General features: G+C 33.2%; 1 protein-coding gene across 1 annotated transcript; it reads left to right on the top strand.

The window, feature by feature from the left end:
• The first annotated feature begins 9,800 nt into the window (after window positions 1-9,800).
• LOC148612041 (uncharacterized) lies at window positions 9,801-14,026 on the top strand. The gene is made up of 2 exons (XM_088593148.1): window positions 9,801-10,901; window positions 13,892-14,026. Exons 1-2 carry the CDS (start codon window positions 10,542-10,544, stop codon window positions 13,901-13,903), a joined length of 372 nt encoding a protein of 123 aa, XP_088449274.1. The 5' UTR covers window positions 9,801-10,541; the 3' UTR covers window positions 13,904-14,026.
• Window positions 14,027-14,666: the final 640 nt, after the last annotated feature.

The following is a 14,666-nucleotide window of genomic DNA, read 5'->3' as shown; positions in this document are numbered from 1 at the left end:
CTGCATATGGTATTTATATTTCATAATTGATCGCTACGCTAAAGCAAGTGCAACTACTCTGATTTCCTTAAACGCCATAAATATCTGCGAAACAGACTCCTGAATCAAGGATATGAGGAAATGCGTCTTTAAAGGTCTCTTACCAAATTCTTTTTTAGATATCAGTCGCGGTTGGAAAATACTTAGTTTCTTCTGAAACAAATTTCTGACAGCTTCACGTAAAGAGGACTGTTTTCATATACCATGATAAGTTGAGTTCCCACTATCTCAGGATTTGAGCACAGTGAATTTTGCATTATAATTTTTCCAGTTTTATCACCAGGTAATAACTAGTATATTATATCAACATCTTAGAAACCTATTGAAATTCACTACTAAGTTATATAAGTCTAAATAGGGTACATTTTGTTCTAACTTGTGCTAACTCTGTCTTAACTTCTCTAAATATGTCTGAAAAAATACTTGGATTGTCTCGACTGAGTCTCACCATATCCAATCAAGTCTGACTGTGTCTCGACTTGTCTTATCTTGTCTTGACCTGTCTCGACCAAGTTTTCACCAGTCTCAACCTGTCTTGAAGAGTCTTGTACAGTCTTATTAGTCTTGAATAGTCTGAAAGAAGTCTCGACCAGTTTCAAATGAATCTCAAACTGTCTCGATAACAAATATTTAAGTAGCAGTCCACCTAAAAATTATGCAGTGGGTGATTTATCAATATCAGACATTTGAACCAAATTGACTTGCAATATGTAGGAATTAATGGAAAAACCAAGAATTAATATAAAAAAAGGAAAAATGTTTTCACCGTAACCATAGCAACGACCAATTTTGGGCCTAAAACACAAAAAACATCACAATTTGAATGTATTTTTTTATATCTAATGACGGAAATTTGTAAAACTACATAATTATATTAATGAAGTATGTCTTAGGAAAAACAATTTACAATAAAGTACAAAGCAATTTGATTGGTTTAGATCTGGTTATCATAGCAACCAAAATTCTTAATTTTTGACAATTTGAAATGTACAAAAATAGGCTATGTTCAGACCCGTTTTGCTAACAAGAGCAAGAAGATATTAATTAAATGTATGTATGGATGTGTAGAAGGTGCTCTCCACTGAGACATATCAAAAATAAAAATATGTAGCATATCTTAGTTTTTTGCTCATCTGGACCCAGAATCATCTCCTATAAGGACTTTTCTTCTTCTGAACGTTTTTCATACAAACTTTGTCCAGATCATAACTTTTTTTGTCTTTTGACCTAGACTTCTAATATTTGGTATTTTGGTATATCCTCTCATGGTAGATTGTTGCATATCAGAGTGGGAGACTTTTGACCTTGACCTTTAACCTCAAGGTCAAATAACATACAAATGTTGGCAAAATACGATACATAATTTTGTCTGTACTATTATTTTTCGGTCTTTTTACTTAGATATCTGATCTTTGGCATAAAAGTATATCACACCAAGGCAGGGAGTAATGTTTTAGGTAGGTGACCTGTGACCTTGACCTTTGGACCCGAGGACAAATAACATAAAATTTGGCAACATACCATAAAAAAAACTTTGTCTTGGCCATATTGTGTTTTGTCTTTTTACCAAGATATCTGATTTTTGGTATGTAAGTGAATCACATTAAGTAGAGTGTAATGTTCAAGATAGGATAACTTTTGACCTTGACCTTTGACTCCAAGGTCAAATGACATACAAAATTTTGGCCAAATACCATACAAAATTTTGTCTTGGCTATAATTGTTTTGTCTTTTCACTTAGACATCTGATATTTGGTATTGGATTATAAAACCTGAAGGAAAGGCATCACATACTAGGGTGGTTGACATTTGAACTTGACTTTTGACCTCCTGTTCAAATAACATACCAAAGTTTGACGCCATTCATACAAAATTTGTCCATACCATAACGTTTTTTGCCTTTTGATCTAGACTTCTAATATTTAGTATAGTGGTATATCCTCTCAGGGTGGAGTGTTGCGTACCAGAATAGATGACATTTCACCTTAACCTGTCAACCTCATGGTCCAATAAGATACACATTTTGGCAAAATACCACCCAAAGTTTTGCCTGTGCCATACTTTTTTGCCTTTTTACTTAGATATCTGACATTTTTATGCGGGTATTTCACGCCAAGGTTGAGTGTCATGTACCAAGGTGTGTGACTTTTAAACATGACCTTTGACCTTATGGTAAAAATTTTGGCTTAAGTTAATGACTGATTTCATGCAATATTTCACCGCACAGTATGTCGTAAATGTAAAGAATCACTTGCCCCTTACCACCTGATTGTGGGTAACTCCAGTAGCAGTACTTATCTTTTACATCTGTAATGGAATATGTGTTCTCTTAATTTCAAAGGAGAATAACTCTGAGCTTAAATAATTATACCCCACGCAATGCAGTTGCGCAGGGTATAATGTGTTTGACCCGTCCGTCTGACCGTCTGTCCATCAGTCCATTTTAAGTTTTCCGGACTTCATTTTAAACACTTGCAGATATTGAAATATTTTTTTGTTAATAAGTTCACCATGATAAGTTAAAAGTCAAATTTACTTTTCGATAATTTTTACCGAAATTACGTGCTTTGTACTTATCAAAATTCACAGAAATAACCGTTTTCCTGAAATTTTTTTCTGAACATTTGCAGATATTGACATGATGTTTATTATAAATTAACGTGATAAGTTACAATACAAATTTGTGTTTGGCTTCGCTTCGATGATTTTACCGAAATGACCGGCCTTGAACTTAGCAACATTTACAGAAATAATTGTTCTAAGGACTTTTTCCTAAACGCTTGCAGATAATGACATGATAAGTTCACAAGAACAAGTTACAGGTCAAGTTTACATTTTGTTCAAATACGATGATATTTAATTTAGATTAATTAAAACTTAAATTAATCAAAGTCTGGCGTTTTAAACTAACATTCTGAATAACAGAATTTAGTGAGAAAAGGTTGGTTTTCCCATCGTATATTTAAGCTCATCTGGGACGAAGGTCAGTGTGAGCTATTGCCATCACTTTCTGTTCGTTGTAGTTGTCTGTTGTCATTGTTGACTTGTTCAAAAATCTTTTTTTTAAATTTTATTTTGTTGCAATCTTTTCTAATGTCTATAAAAATCATTTTCAAAAATCTTTTTTAAATTTCATTTTTGTTGCAATCTTTTCTATACCTGATTTAACTAGGTCCTTATAAAAGTATTTCGGTTATAAATCTACCTACATGTTTATGTCTGTGTTCCAACATAGTTGAATATAGTTGAATAAAAGGCAGGATTATATAACTGAAGTCGTATACGGATGCATCAAGGATATTGAAACAGCATCCAGACGAAGTCTGCAACCTATATTTTACATTTCATTGACTGTATAAATGTAACTTCTGATCTCTTGTATGGGCAATAATAAGTAGAAAGATCATGTAAACTCGTTGACGATAATTAAAGTATAATTTTAGGTTACCCATGTTTGGTTCTCACATAGTTTCTAGACAGCTACAAGTAATAGATGTAGGGTAATAGGCCAGTAAACAAGCATTTGTTATTTTTAGCTATCCTTGCCAATGGCCAAGTAAGCTTATGCCATCACATGGCGTCCTTCGTCATCGACAATTTTTCCAAAAATTCTCCTCCTCCAGATATTTGTGCACAAAATGTCCGTTGGGATTTATGATCCGTGAAAAAAAAACATAGCCGCCGTTATTAGAGATAGAACATGTCTAAAGGCATTTTGTTATTTAAATAACTAAAAAAAACCGTTGCCTTGTGCAAAATTCTGGCAGGGAATAATATTAAGAGAAAACCTATGCCGAAATTCTGAAAACGATATTTACAACTGATGTAAGCGTTATAACCCCTATACAAGATTTTTTGGCATTTCTCGTATGTACAACTTTGAATATATTCTCCTCAAAAACAATCGTTCTGTATGATATTCCACACAAAATAAATGTTGGGATTCTTGATCCATGACAAAAACATAACCCCTGTTACTTAAAATAGAACAAAGGGGTCAGAAGGCAATTTGTTGCAAACAACTCAAAGGTTGTTGCCCTTGTTTGGAGGGTTATATAGTTCAGCATTATAAGATTGGATTGACCAATACCGACATTTTCAAAACGATTCGTCTACTAATGTAGGAGTTATGGCTCCTGAAACAATTCTTAATTTTTCCACATGTACATGTGCAATTTTGAAAATCTTCTCTAAAACCAGAAGAGTTTTTTAAAAAATAATTCAAAAAGTGTTGCCTTCAACAAAATTCTGGTTCAGGTCATAAAATGCTATTAAAAGCATTTCCTGCATTTGACTATTCAGTTAATTTTAACTTAGCCTGTCTCACTGCCATTTTTTTTCAAATAAGCAAATGGTAAACGAGGTGAACGATTCAGGCTCTCTTAAGCTTCTAGTTATCCATTTATAAGGTTTCTATAATATATTATAAATGTTGATTTTCAATTGTTCTTATCTAAATTTCTGGCAAAAAAAATCCATGTTGGGTAAGTCACAGTATTGTGACATTTTGTTTAAACTACAAAATTATAAAACATTTTGAAATATTCTGTAAACGAGAACCTACATGTTCATGTTTACAAGAGTAATCACGAGAACCAAGATTCTAGCGGAAATCAAAAGATTGTAATCCTAGGACATTTTGATTAGAAGATGTGCATTTCAGTATTTAGTATCATTAACACTCATCAAGTCAAAAGTTGATATGTTATTTGAGCATGATTGATTGATTAATTGTTGGGGTTTAACGTCCGTCCGATCAGCAATATTTCAGCTATATTCAGACGATGAACATGAAAAGGATGATAAAATGAACATGAAATGATGAAATGAAAAAAACAGGGATGGGACACAAGGATAATAGGGTCGAAAAATTTTGATTGCCACTAGAAAAAGGGAGGGATGGGTAAGGTCGGGCAATTTAGCCTCCTGTGGCGGAGCGCAAAGGTTCCTAATCCTATCGAATACTACAGCAGGGATCTTTAACGTGCAAGGAACGTGACAACTTTCCCAACACGGTGCACAACTATAGTTTCCGGTCAGGTTTTCCGTATTATACCTGACAACCCCAGCATGTAACACACCAGGGGTACTCCATTCCACAACCTGGGGCACACATCCCAGTTCCTCTGTGGGCAGAGCGCCTAGCCCCCGGCAAGGTTTCTGAGCACTATTTAGTCGTCTTTTACGACAAGCTTAGCGAAGCTGCAGGCCTATTCTTTTGAGACCCGGACTTGCTCGGGATAACTTTGACCATGAGATCAAAGGTCAAGTTCAAATGTCAACCAATCTAGTGCGAGGCGCCTCGCCAAGAGAAAACATAACCCCATACCACATATCGGATGTCTAAGTAAAAAGACAAATGAAAATTATGGCCCGGACAAACTTTTGTATGATATTTGGCCAAAACTTTGTATGTCATTTGACCTTGGAGTCAAAGACCAAGGTAAAAAGTCATCCAATCTAGAACATTTCACTCTAACTTGATGTGTTGTACTTAAATGTCAAACAGGTCAGATATCTAAATAAAAAGACCAAAAAGTAATGGCACAAACAAAATTGTGTATCATATTTTGCCAAAATTTGTATGTTATTTGACCTTGAGGTTAAAGGTCATTTGGTAGGCGACACTCTGCCTTGGGAGGATATACCAATATACCAAATATTAAAAATCTAGGTCAAAAGACAAAAAAGTTATGGTCTGGATAAATTTTGTATGAAAAGCGTTAAGAGGAAGAAAAGTTTTCATGGGGATGATAGAGTAATCAAGGGAACCAAGGTTATAGCGGTAATCAAAAGAATGTAATCCAGGGACAAAGACAAGACATGGAAAACAGACATACATAACAAAGAACATTACCTGTAGGGTAAGCGTCCTCTGCTTTTCTAGAAACACCCGCCGAGTTGCTCATAAAAAGTCAAGTCCGGGGTAAACAAACGACGAAAGGAAAACTATGACCCGTTGAATAAATCAGTTTTCATGGTGCTGATGGATACACCATAACGATCCATGAGTTCATGATAACGACCATAAAACTTCTGTAGTGATGACTTCAATCTTCTAGCAACATAACCCTGCTCCAGAAGCCTATCTGTTAGAGTTCTAGCGCAATACAAAAAGTCTGCGTAGTTTCGGCAAGCTCTGGCATAACGTATGAGTTGTGATATGAACACTCCATACCCAGCAACCGAGGGGATGTTGCCACAGATGAAAGGAAAGTTGACAATTCTGAATGAAAAGTCATCACGTTTATCGTAAAGTTTGGTCAATAGTTTTCCTTTACCATCGATTTCTAAGTGTAGGTCAAGATATGAGGCTGACTTCACAGTGTCTGTAGTATCCTTTATCTCAAGTTCTTTTGGGTAGATGCGATGTATCAAATCCCCGAAATTAGGATTGTTTAAAGATAATATGTCATTTATATAGCGGAAACTGAGATTGAAGGATCTAGCCGAACGATATTCTTTCTTTTTGATCAGATCAGCTGTAAAGTCAGCCTCATAAGAGTGAATGAATCGGTCAGCAAGTAAAGGAGCACAATTTGTTCCCATTGGAATGCCGACCGTTTGTTGAAAGACACGTCCACCACACTGGACAAATATGTTGTCGATTAAAAATTCCAGCATTTTGTAAACATCTTCCTATGTATATTTGGAAGATTATTTGGAATAATTTCTTACAAAGTATGAGGAATCTCTACCAAGAACCATATATTTGTATCTAGGTGTACCATCTTTTTTGGAAAAACAACGATGTATAATGTTTTTAAGTCGGGATTTTAACTGAGTATAGGGAATAGAAGTATACAGTGTTGAAAAATCATAGGTTTTGATGCTATTATATTCAGATAATAGTCTTGAACTGAGTGTCTCCAAAAGATCTTTCGAATTTTTCAGGATCCACATTGAATTTATACCACTACGGGAGTAACAAGTATTGTGGTAGGACTGTAGACCCTCTTTGACAGTTGTGAGTATAGAAGTTAAAAGTTTTGAAAGAGGTTTTGTAGTACATTTTGCAGATCCAACTATGAAACGTTGTTTGTATGGATTCTTGTGAAGTTTGGGAATCCAGTACATAGACGGTAAATCACAATCATCGTCCTTGGTAGAGAGACCAAAAGAGGATAGCACAGATTTATGGTTTTCCACAATAAAAGGATTTATAGAGAGAAGAAACTGGGTTAACTCGTGCCTGTCAATAATAGTATTATCTTTTTAAATTAATTTGCAATTAATTTTCTAAATCTTTAGTACGTCTATTTATAGTCGGAAGAGAAACCAAAATATGTTTTAAGCATTTTAGAAATAATTGAAGATATGAGAGATGCGAGAAGCATCCCCTATATAGCATAAGGAAGGAAGATAGTATGGACTGACGGAAGTACGGACACCCTACATCTTTACATATCCTCACTTTGCAAATTTAGGTATAACTATATCGAATTTCTGACCATTTAATGTGATGGTTTAACGTCTTTTTGGCAGAAAGAGAACGAGAACGACTTTTACCAATCGAACAGACCCTGATTTAAACTAGTCGTACAGCCAAATAAAAGACGTTCACACTCTCGTTTTCACCGAAAACAATGTGTCTGGCCGTCTTTTTTTTTGTTATGATGTAACTTGTATAAGTATTATGAGATATGTATTCAAAATCTGTAGCGGATGTTCTGCATTAATGTTGTAGATGCATAATGTCGCATGATAACGCAAGAAATATAAAACTAAACAGTTTAGTTGAGGCTAATAAGCCTCTGTGGTTATATGTACATGTGGGTGTGGCCTACAATTGCTGAAACAATCAAAAGTCCCATAGTTCCTATAATGCATAATCTACAGTGTAATATTAACGATCTGAAAAAATATGAAATATAAATCAAAGAATGTTGCACACATGTTCTATGGAACTGGACTTCATGATATCAAGAAGGTGGTTATTTATATGAAACCTAATGAAAGGTCAGGAGCAAGAACTTAGAAAAAAGAGAAAAAAAAATGCAATCAAATGTCACATGTTTTCACATCATTGCGAAATTCATACAGGCCGTTTATGTACATTTCAATATGAATGCAACTCTCACATAAAAATGGAATGAAAAGGCTTTAATTAAAATAAAATGAAGATAATAACATACTTTTTTAGTTGTATTAACTTAAAGCTACAATGTAATTACTCATTAGTGAAATTGTTTTTTGTTTGTTTAAATGAAAGTAATATAATGTATTTTTAATAATAGTAATATAAATGTAAATATAAGAACAAATTATGTGTTTAACTCATTAGTTTGTTAAACTCACAATTCTTGAGATCTGGCTTCCCTTGACACGGTAGAGGAAATTTGAGTTTCTTGAGTGAACAACAGATCTTGGTTTGTCATCTGACAAAACTCACTCAGGTAGAGCACACTCGTTACGAGGAACATTCTTTTCTTTCGTCTTGCAAAATCATACAGAAGAATGATTTTTTATTGAGAATTTAGAGTTTAAAATAATGTGAAAATAATGTCTTTAAATTACTTTAAAATAACTTTTGGCATACATTGTGTGGTAAAATTACAAATATTATTTTTTTTTAAATCTTCCCAAAGGGAGATGATTTGCAGGAAAATGTTTCATCGAAATGTAATGAGAATTCTACTTTTTTTATATTACAAGAATAATAAAGATTATTTCAATTTTTGAATAATCTAACTTAATTTGGTCATTTATTGTTTCACACAATTCAATATACAATGACATAGAGGCTCATCTCGTACACTGTGTTCTTGCCACCAATACTAGGATATCTCACAAGTTGGCACTACAGAAATTGTCAGATTTCAGGTTTCCTTACGGGTTAAAATAAAAATGTCCAATTCCGATTAACGACTTACTACATATCTATCACGGAAAACTTATTATCATAAAATTCAAGGCCTTATAGACACTACAAAATATTTCATTGTCAAAAAAGCAGTTGAAGATTGGAACGCCAAAAGATGTTAGGACACCAATGACACAAATGAAAGCTATGACAAATTAGATACATACATTTATACATAAAATCATGTTTGATGTACTTTTTCTTTAATCGTAGTTTCCGCTATATAGATGACGTATTATCTTTAACAGAATTATGTTGCTACAAGATTGAAGTCATCACTAAAGAAGTTTTATGGATGTCATCAAGAACTCATGGATCGCCACGGTGTATCCATTTGCGCCATGAAAACTGATTTGTTCAACGTGTCATAGTTTTTCTTTCCTCTTTCGTCTATTCCAGATATGACTTTTTATGAGTGTTTCTAGAAAAACAGAGGACGCTTACCCTACCGGTGCACCTGGTCCATGCCCTCACTTCTTAGTGGAGTCCGAGTTGCTCATTTGCTTTTGTTACTTTGTATGTATTATTTTATTTCCGTTATGGTCTTTTTTTGTATATATGTTTATGCATTTCAATAGAATTATCCTTGTAACTACTTTTGTTTTGATACAGGTCAAAGAAATGAATGCAGGAACATTTCTCCGATTTATACTATTGTCATATGAAACCTCACACAATGTAGCAAAGGTATTTACTAAATTAAAGCTGTATTGGCTGTTATTTTTGTATATTTTTTTTGTTGAAATATGCCTTAACATTGAATTATTTTCTATTAAATTTTACTTTCCTGTATAATTTCATTTGATATCTACAATAAAATTCATTAAAATACATGAAATAGGTGTCTATATATTTATTGTCTTGCAAGACAAATAAATTCGAATGCATGTGAATTCTGGTGACCTTAATTCGCGCATGTGTTGTAAAGGTCGCTTCTTTAATGACAAATTTGAATGCAAAGCGAAAGTAGTTATTCGTCGGCAAGGAAGACCGACAGACTCAAGCCGTAAAAGAAAAAGTTCGAACATAACGCAAGGATTCCTTTGAAATTTACGTATTGTGATATTATGTGGCACAAATGTGGTCATTATGTAATTGACAACTAATCCAGAAATAGATGAAATGAAATGAAAACAAGACACGTGCTTACCTGTGTATCCATTATTGTTAATTTTTTCACCAAGGTTAAAATATTTTTAACCCAGGTGAATGTCCTCTTGGCAATCTTCGGCGAAATATAACTAGATCAGAGATATCGATCGTCTCTTAAAAAACGCTGTTTTTTTACAATATTCTATAGGTATTATCAACATTTATTGCTTCAATTGCATTAACACAAACTTATTTCATTGAATCCGCAAATTTCGGTAGAATCAAAACTGAACAAATTTGGCAGCTAATGCAGCTTTAAACATTCTTCCAAATTACATGAATTCCATAGTAAAACCTTTTGAACAGCATGAACATGATATATATTATCTCTGGATCAACCAAACCAGATGTTGTAGAGTGAATTGTAATGTAATCCAGTTAAATCGAGAGAAAGCTCTGAACAAGGAACAGCTGCTAAAACTATACTTTGTCTGATAATGTTGTTCCGGGACATTATATCAAACAATTCAAAGCAATACAATACTGTATGTGTGGATTGAATGTAAACCCAGCTTGTTATATAGACAAATTTGATATGACACTTATGCATACTTTTATTCAAAACTGTTATAAGCTAAACCCGGCTGATGACATGTGGTGGAATACAATACAAGAAGTACGAAACAAGCTTGCTCATGACGAAAGAGTTCGTGTGTTTGTTCAAGATCGCCTCCAGAATTGGTGGGATAAAGTAAAAGGATCAATTCTTGGTTTGGCATCAAACATATTACCAATACCAGAGTATATGGAAGCCGTGCAGATCCAAATCAAGATGTTGGAAATGGCTAGTTGTGATGTCAAACAAGCAAATAAAATTGTGGATCCCGTAAAAGCTGAAAATTCTAAGGTTTGTGTACTAAATTAAAAAAGAAAGTATGTTTGAATCTAATATATCATCCAGACTTCATTTAAAAATATGATATGTGAGAAAATTAAAGACAAACGGCATTGGCAGTTATAAATGGTTCACTGCTTTGTCACAAACGCCCCAAAAAATGTTACATGTTATGTCGTATTTACTGATAATTTTGTGTGGTATGAATGATCTATAAATACTGATATTGTTTTATAATTTCTGGTGGTTTTGACGTTTAAAATGTTGTATTTGTCCATTGAATTTTCACAGAAGTAAGAATAACGTAAAGTATAGATTCATGTGTTTACCCTACCGATGCACCTGGTTCATGCTCCCCATTGTGGAGTCTGAGTTGGTCATATACTTTTGTTACCATGTATGTATTATGATGGTTATTTTATGTCCTTTGTTGTGTGTTTCCGTTTTCCTTTTCTTGTCTATGTCCCTGCATTACATTCGTTTGATTTCCGCTAAAATCTTGGTTCCCTTGATTACTCTTTATCCATATTTTTTTTGGCTTCAGAAAAACTGAGTGTACGATCATAACTATAACAGTTGAAAAACACGATTGGGGAAGAACATATCATGACATACTGAAAAACCGAGTGGGGGAAACACAATTATTGACACAGACATTTGAAAATGTAAAGGGTGCAGACTACTTGACAAGTTTAAAGGTTATATTAATATATAACGTCACGGAAGGTAATAGCAACATATGAAACTTGAATTTGTATGCTGTAGGATACCATGCACACTGAGTTGTGTATTATTAAGAAACAGCAATATATGATACTATAGGAATATCTACTTATGTCGAACAAATGCGTTCGATCTGTGTCACCAAAAGACATATTAAAGCAATATAAATCCTTTTATTTAAATACAAATTGGACATTCAAGCAATGAATAAAAACATGAGTTCAAAGAAGGTTTATACACTTTGTCGTGTTTATGCTCATTAGGAAAGGTTTATTTTAACATTTAATGACTTCTAACTATTTTTGTCAGCCAAACTTATCATTAAGATAAGAAAGTTAAATTTCAAAATAAAAATGCATGATCTTGACAAATATGTTCAACAGTCTAGGGCACCTAAAGCAGGTAAGCAAGTAATAACATTTATTTATTTGTCTTCATTCACTTCACGCAGTAATTTCGGTGAGGAAGTATAGAAATATCGATACCACTGGGTACGGCCATGACGCCAATACATAATAATAGTAATAATGATGGTCAAATAAGAGTAATCGTGACAGACAGAAACACTGAAAACTAAAATATTTTTATACACAAACCATACAAACCCCACTTAAAACCGAGGTTGTACTATGCTACGTCTAAGGAGTGAACTGATATTTTTTTCCGTATAAATCATCAGTCGTGTTGTCCTTGAAAAATGTGCCTTGTGAAGAATGTAGAACACAGAAAATGTCTCGGTAAGATATGCAGAAATTGAAATTTCATAAAGTAACTACATGTCCCAGTGATGTTACTGCACAATGACTTCACTGTTTTGCTTATGTTTGAAAAATAAGGGTAAAACTACCTAACACTATTTCCGTTCCATAATAAAGTCAAGTCCAAGGCAAATTTGACAAAAAAGACATTATACCGCCCGACCAGCTGGTACCACAATTAGCCTGACTTGGTACAGGCATTTAAAGCGAAATGGTGGGTTAAGTCTAGGTTTTACAGCACGCCAAACCTCCTTCTTACCATTGCGGCGTGAATATACCGGCGATGTTTAAAAATCATTTGTATGCTACAGTATTCAATGGGTAAATCGATGGTCATATCAGCATAGAAATGATTTTAAAAAACAATAATTACTTATTTTATAGAAGAAAGTAAGTGTTTTTCAACCAAGGACTGATATTTGAAAACACAATCTGATAAGAGACTTTTTCCGACACATTTCCTTTTAGCCCTTTATTTAGGAGTCTGTTATGAATAGATAGTAGTGTACTTAACAATGGAAAAATCAACATCTTCATTCCTATGTTAGATTAATGTCAAAATATTTACTCATTATCAATAAAAAGATGAAGGTCTGTGTTTCTGTAATGTTCTGTACTAACGAATCATTTAGACAGGAAAAATTGCATCATATGTTTTCACACGTTTTGAAACAAATGCAAACAATGTTTAGGACCAATATGGTAAATGTATGTTTTTTGTGTTTAAAAAAAAAACATACGAAATCATGTTTTCGAAGATCATATGGAAACCATCCTCTTCGTGTATGTGAATATCTATTGAAATCATAGTAATATCATATATCATCATTTTATTTTTTTCATGAATTACTTTGTTATTCTTAAACATATGTTTTTGGGTGATTTCAAAACATATGAAAAGCATATGCTGCAATTTTTTGTGTAGATTAAAAGGGTTAAAGATAATGTAAAAAAAACTAACTAACTTTATCAATATTTCTTACATTACAATGCTAACTTAGCCTCTGCATCATGTAAATGGTCTAACAAATTTGCCTGTAGAAATGTATAAAATTATAATAAATACATTGTCTATTTACACATAATTACAATGGATGTTAAATCATTTAAAAAATTAATGCTGGCCTCTTTAATTTGATGTAAAATTGTTAAGTATAAGTATAACAAATTCGAAACTTTTTGTTCATAATTTTGACAAGATTAGGAGCCAAAACAGTTTTACTAGAAGATGATGGTCAACAATTAGCAACAGGAAACAGGGATAAAGAAAGTAAAATTAAATGTAAAATCTAAAAATCTTTATTCAACTACTATAATTGTGAACTGTCACTTAGTTAAAATCATGGTACATGTAAGTCGCCTAAGTTACATGAGTCGAATTAAAAGCTTTTTTTCTACACTAAAATTTTACTTGCTGCCTCATGTCAGAAATTATACATCATAAGTCAAAACAATTTGTATGCATTTCCTTTCCATAAACGTATGTTGTAAGACAAATATATTATATATATATGTTTTCAGCGGCTGCTGTAGCGAAAATGTGCCTTATTGAGTTGAAACTACAAGCTCCTGACTCTTGGCAGGTAACCAAGATTCAAGATGTTTTACGGGGAGCCACTGCTATGCTAAAAGACCGGTTTCAAGTTGAAATCGTCTACGTTGGCTCTCTTATAACAGTTACCTCTATTCCAAATGTGATTTTACAACATGTTGAATTACTACCATCTTCTATAAGATTTTTTCTTCAATACATTGATGTTTGTGAACTGAAAACAGAAATCCCCGAACCTGTTGTTGTGGACTTTACAGTTTTGAATGGTATTATGCAAAATAGGAAAATGAATTGATGAATAGAAAAACAGAATATTGTGTCGGTTACCTTATTGGAATAGAAAGCCCATAAAGGTCAATCCAATCATAGAAAATGACAGTAGAACGTTGGAAATGACAATTTCTCAACAAGGGCAACAAGAAATCAAAGGCAGGCACGTTAGTTTTATCCTTTTATTTTTTCATTTGTCATTTTTTTTAAATTTCGAAAATGAACTCCTGTTTAAACATCTATTAAAATGCATAATTCTGAAAGTACAAATGCACAATTGTAACACAAACAAAGCAATTGTATTAAATTGTGCATTTCTTTCAAGTAGACAATGGATCTCTTATAGATGAAAAAAATATGTTTAAATTTTTAAAAAAAAGTCCTCTGGATTCCGGTTGGTTTTCTTTGTAGATTTGATTTCATCATCATCATTTCAATCTCTCGGCAGGAAACATTTGATAAAGCATGAAATAT

This window comes from Perna viridis, chromosome 7, assembly GCF_037379345.1.
Source record: "Perna viridis isolate PV_CMFRI_1.1 ecotype Kerala chromosome 7, ASM3737934v1, whole genome shotgun sequence".
NCBI classification, from domain to species: Eukaryota; Metazoa; Mollusca; class Bivalvia; order Mytilida; family Mytilidae; genus Perna; species Perna viridis.
This window is presented reverse-complemented; position numbering and strand designations above follow the sequence as displayed.

What these genes read in the sequence shown, in the direction of transcription:
- LOC148612041 (XM_088593148.1), top strand. Translation starts at nt 10,542, where the DNA reads ATGTGTGGATTGAATGTAAACCCAGCTTGTTATATAGACAAATTTGAT.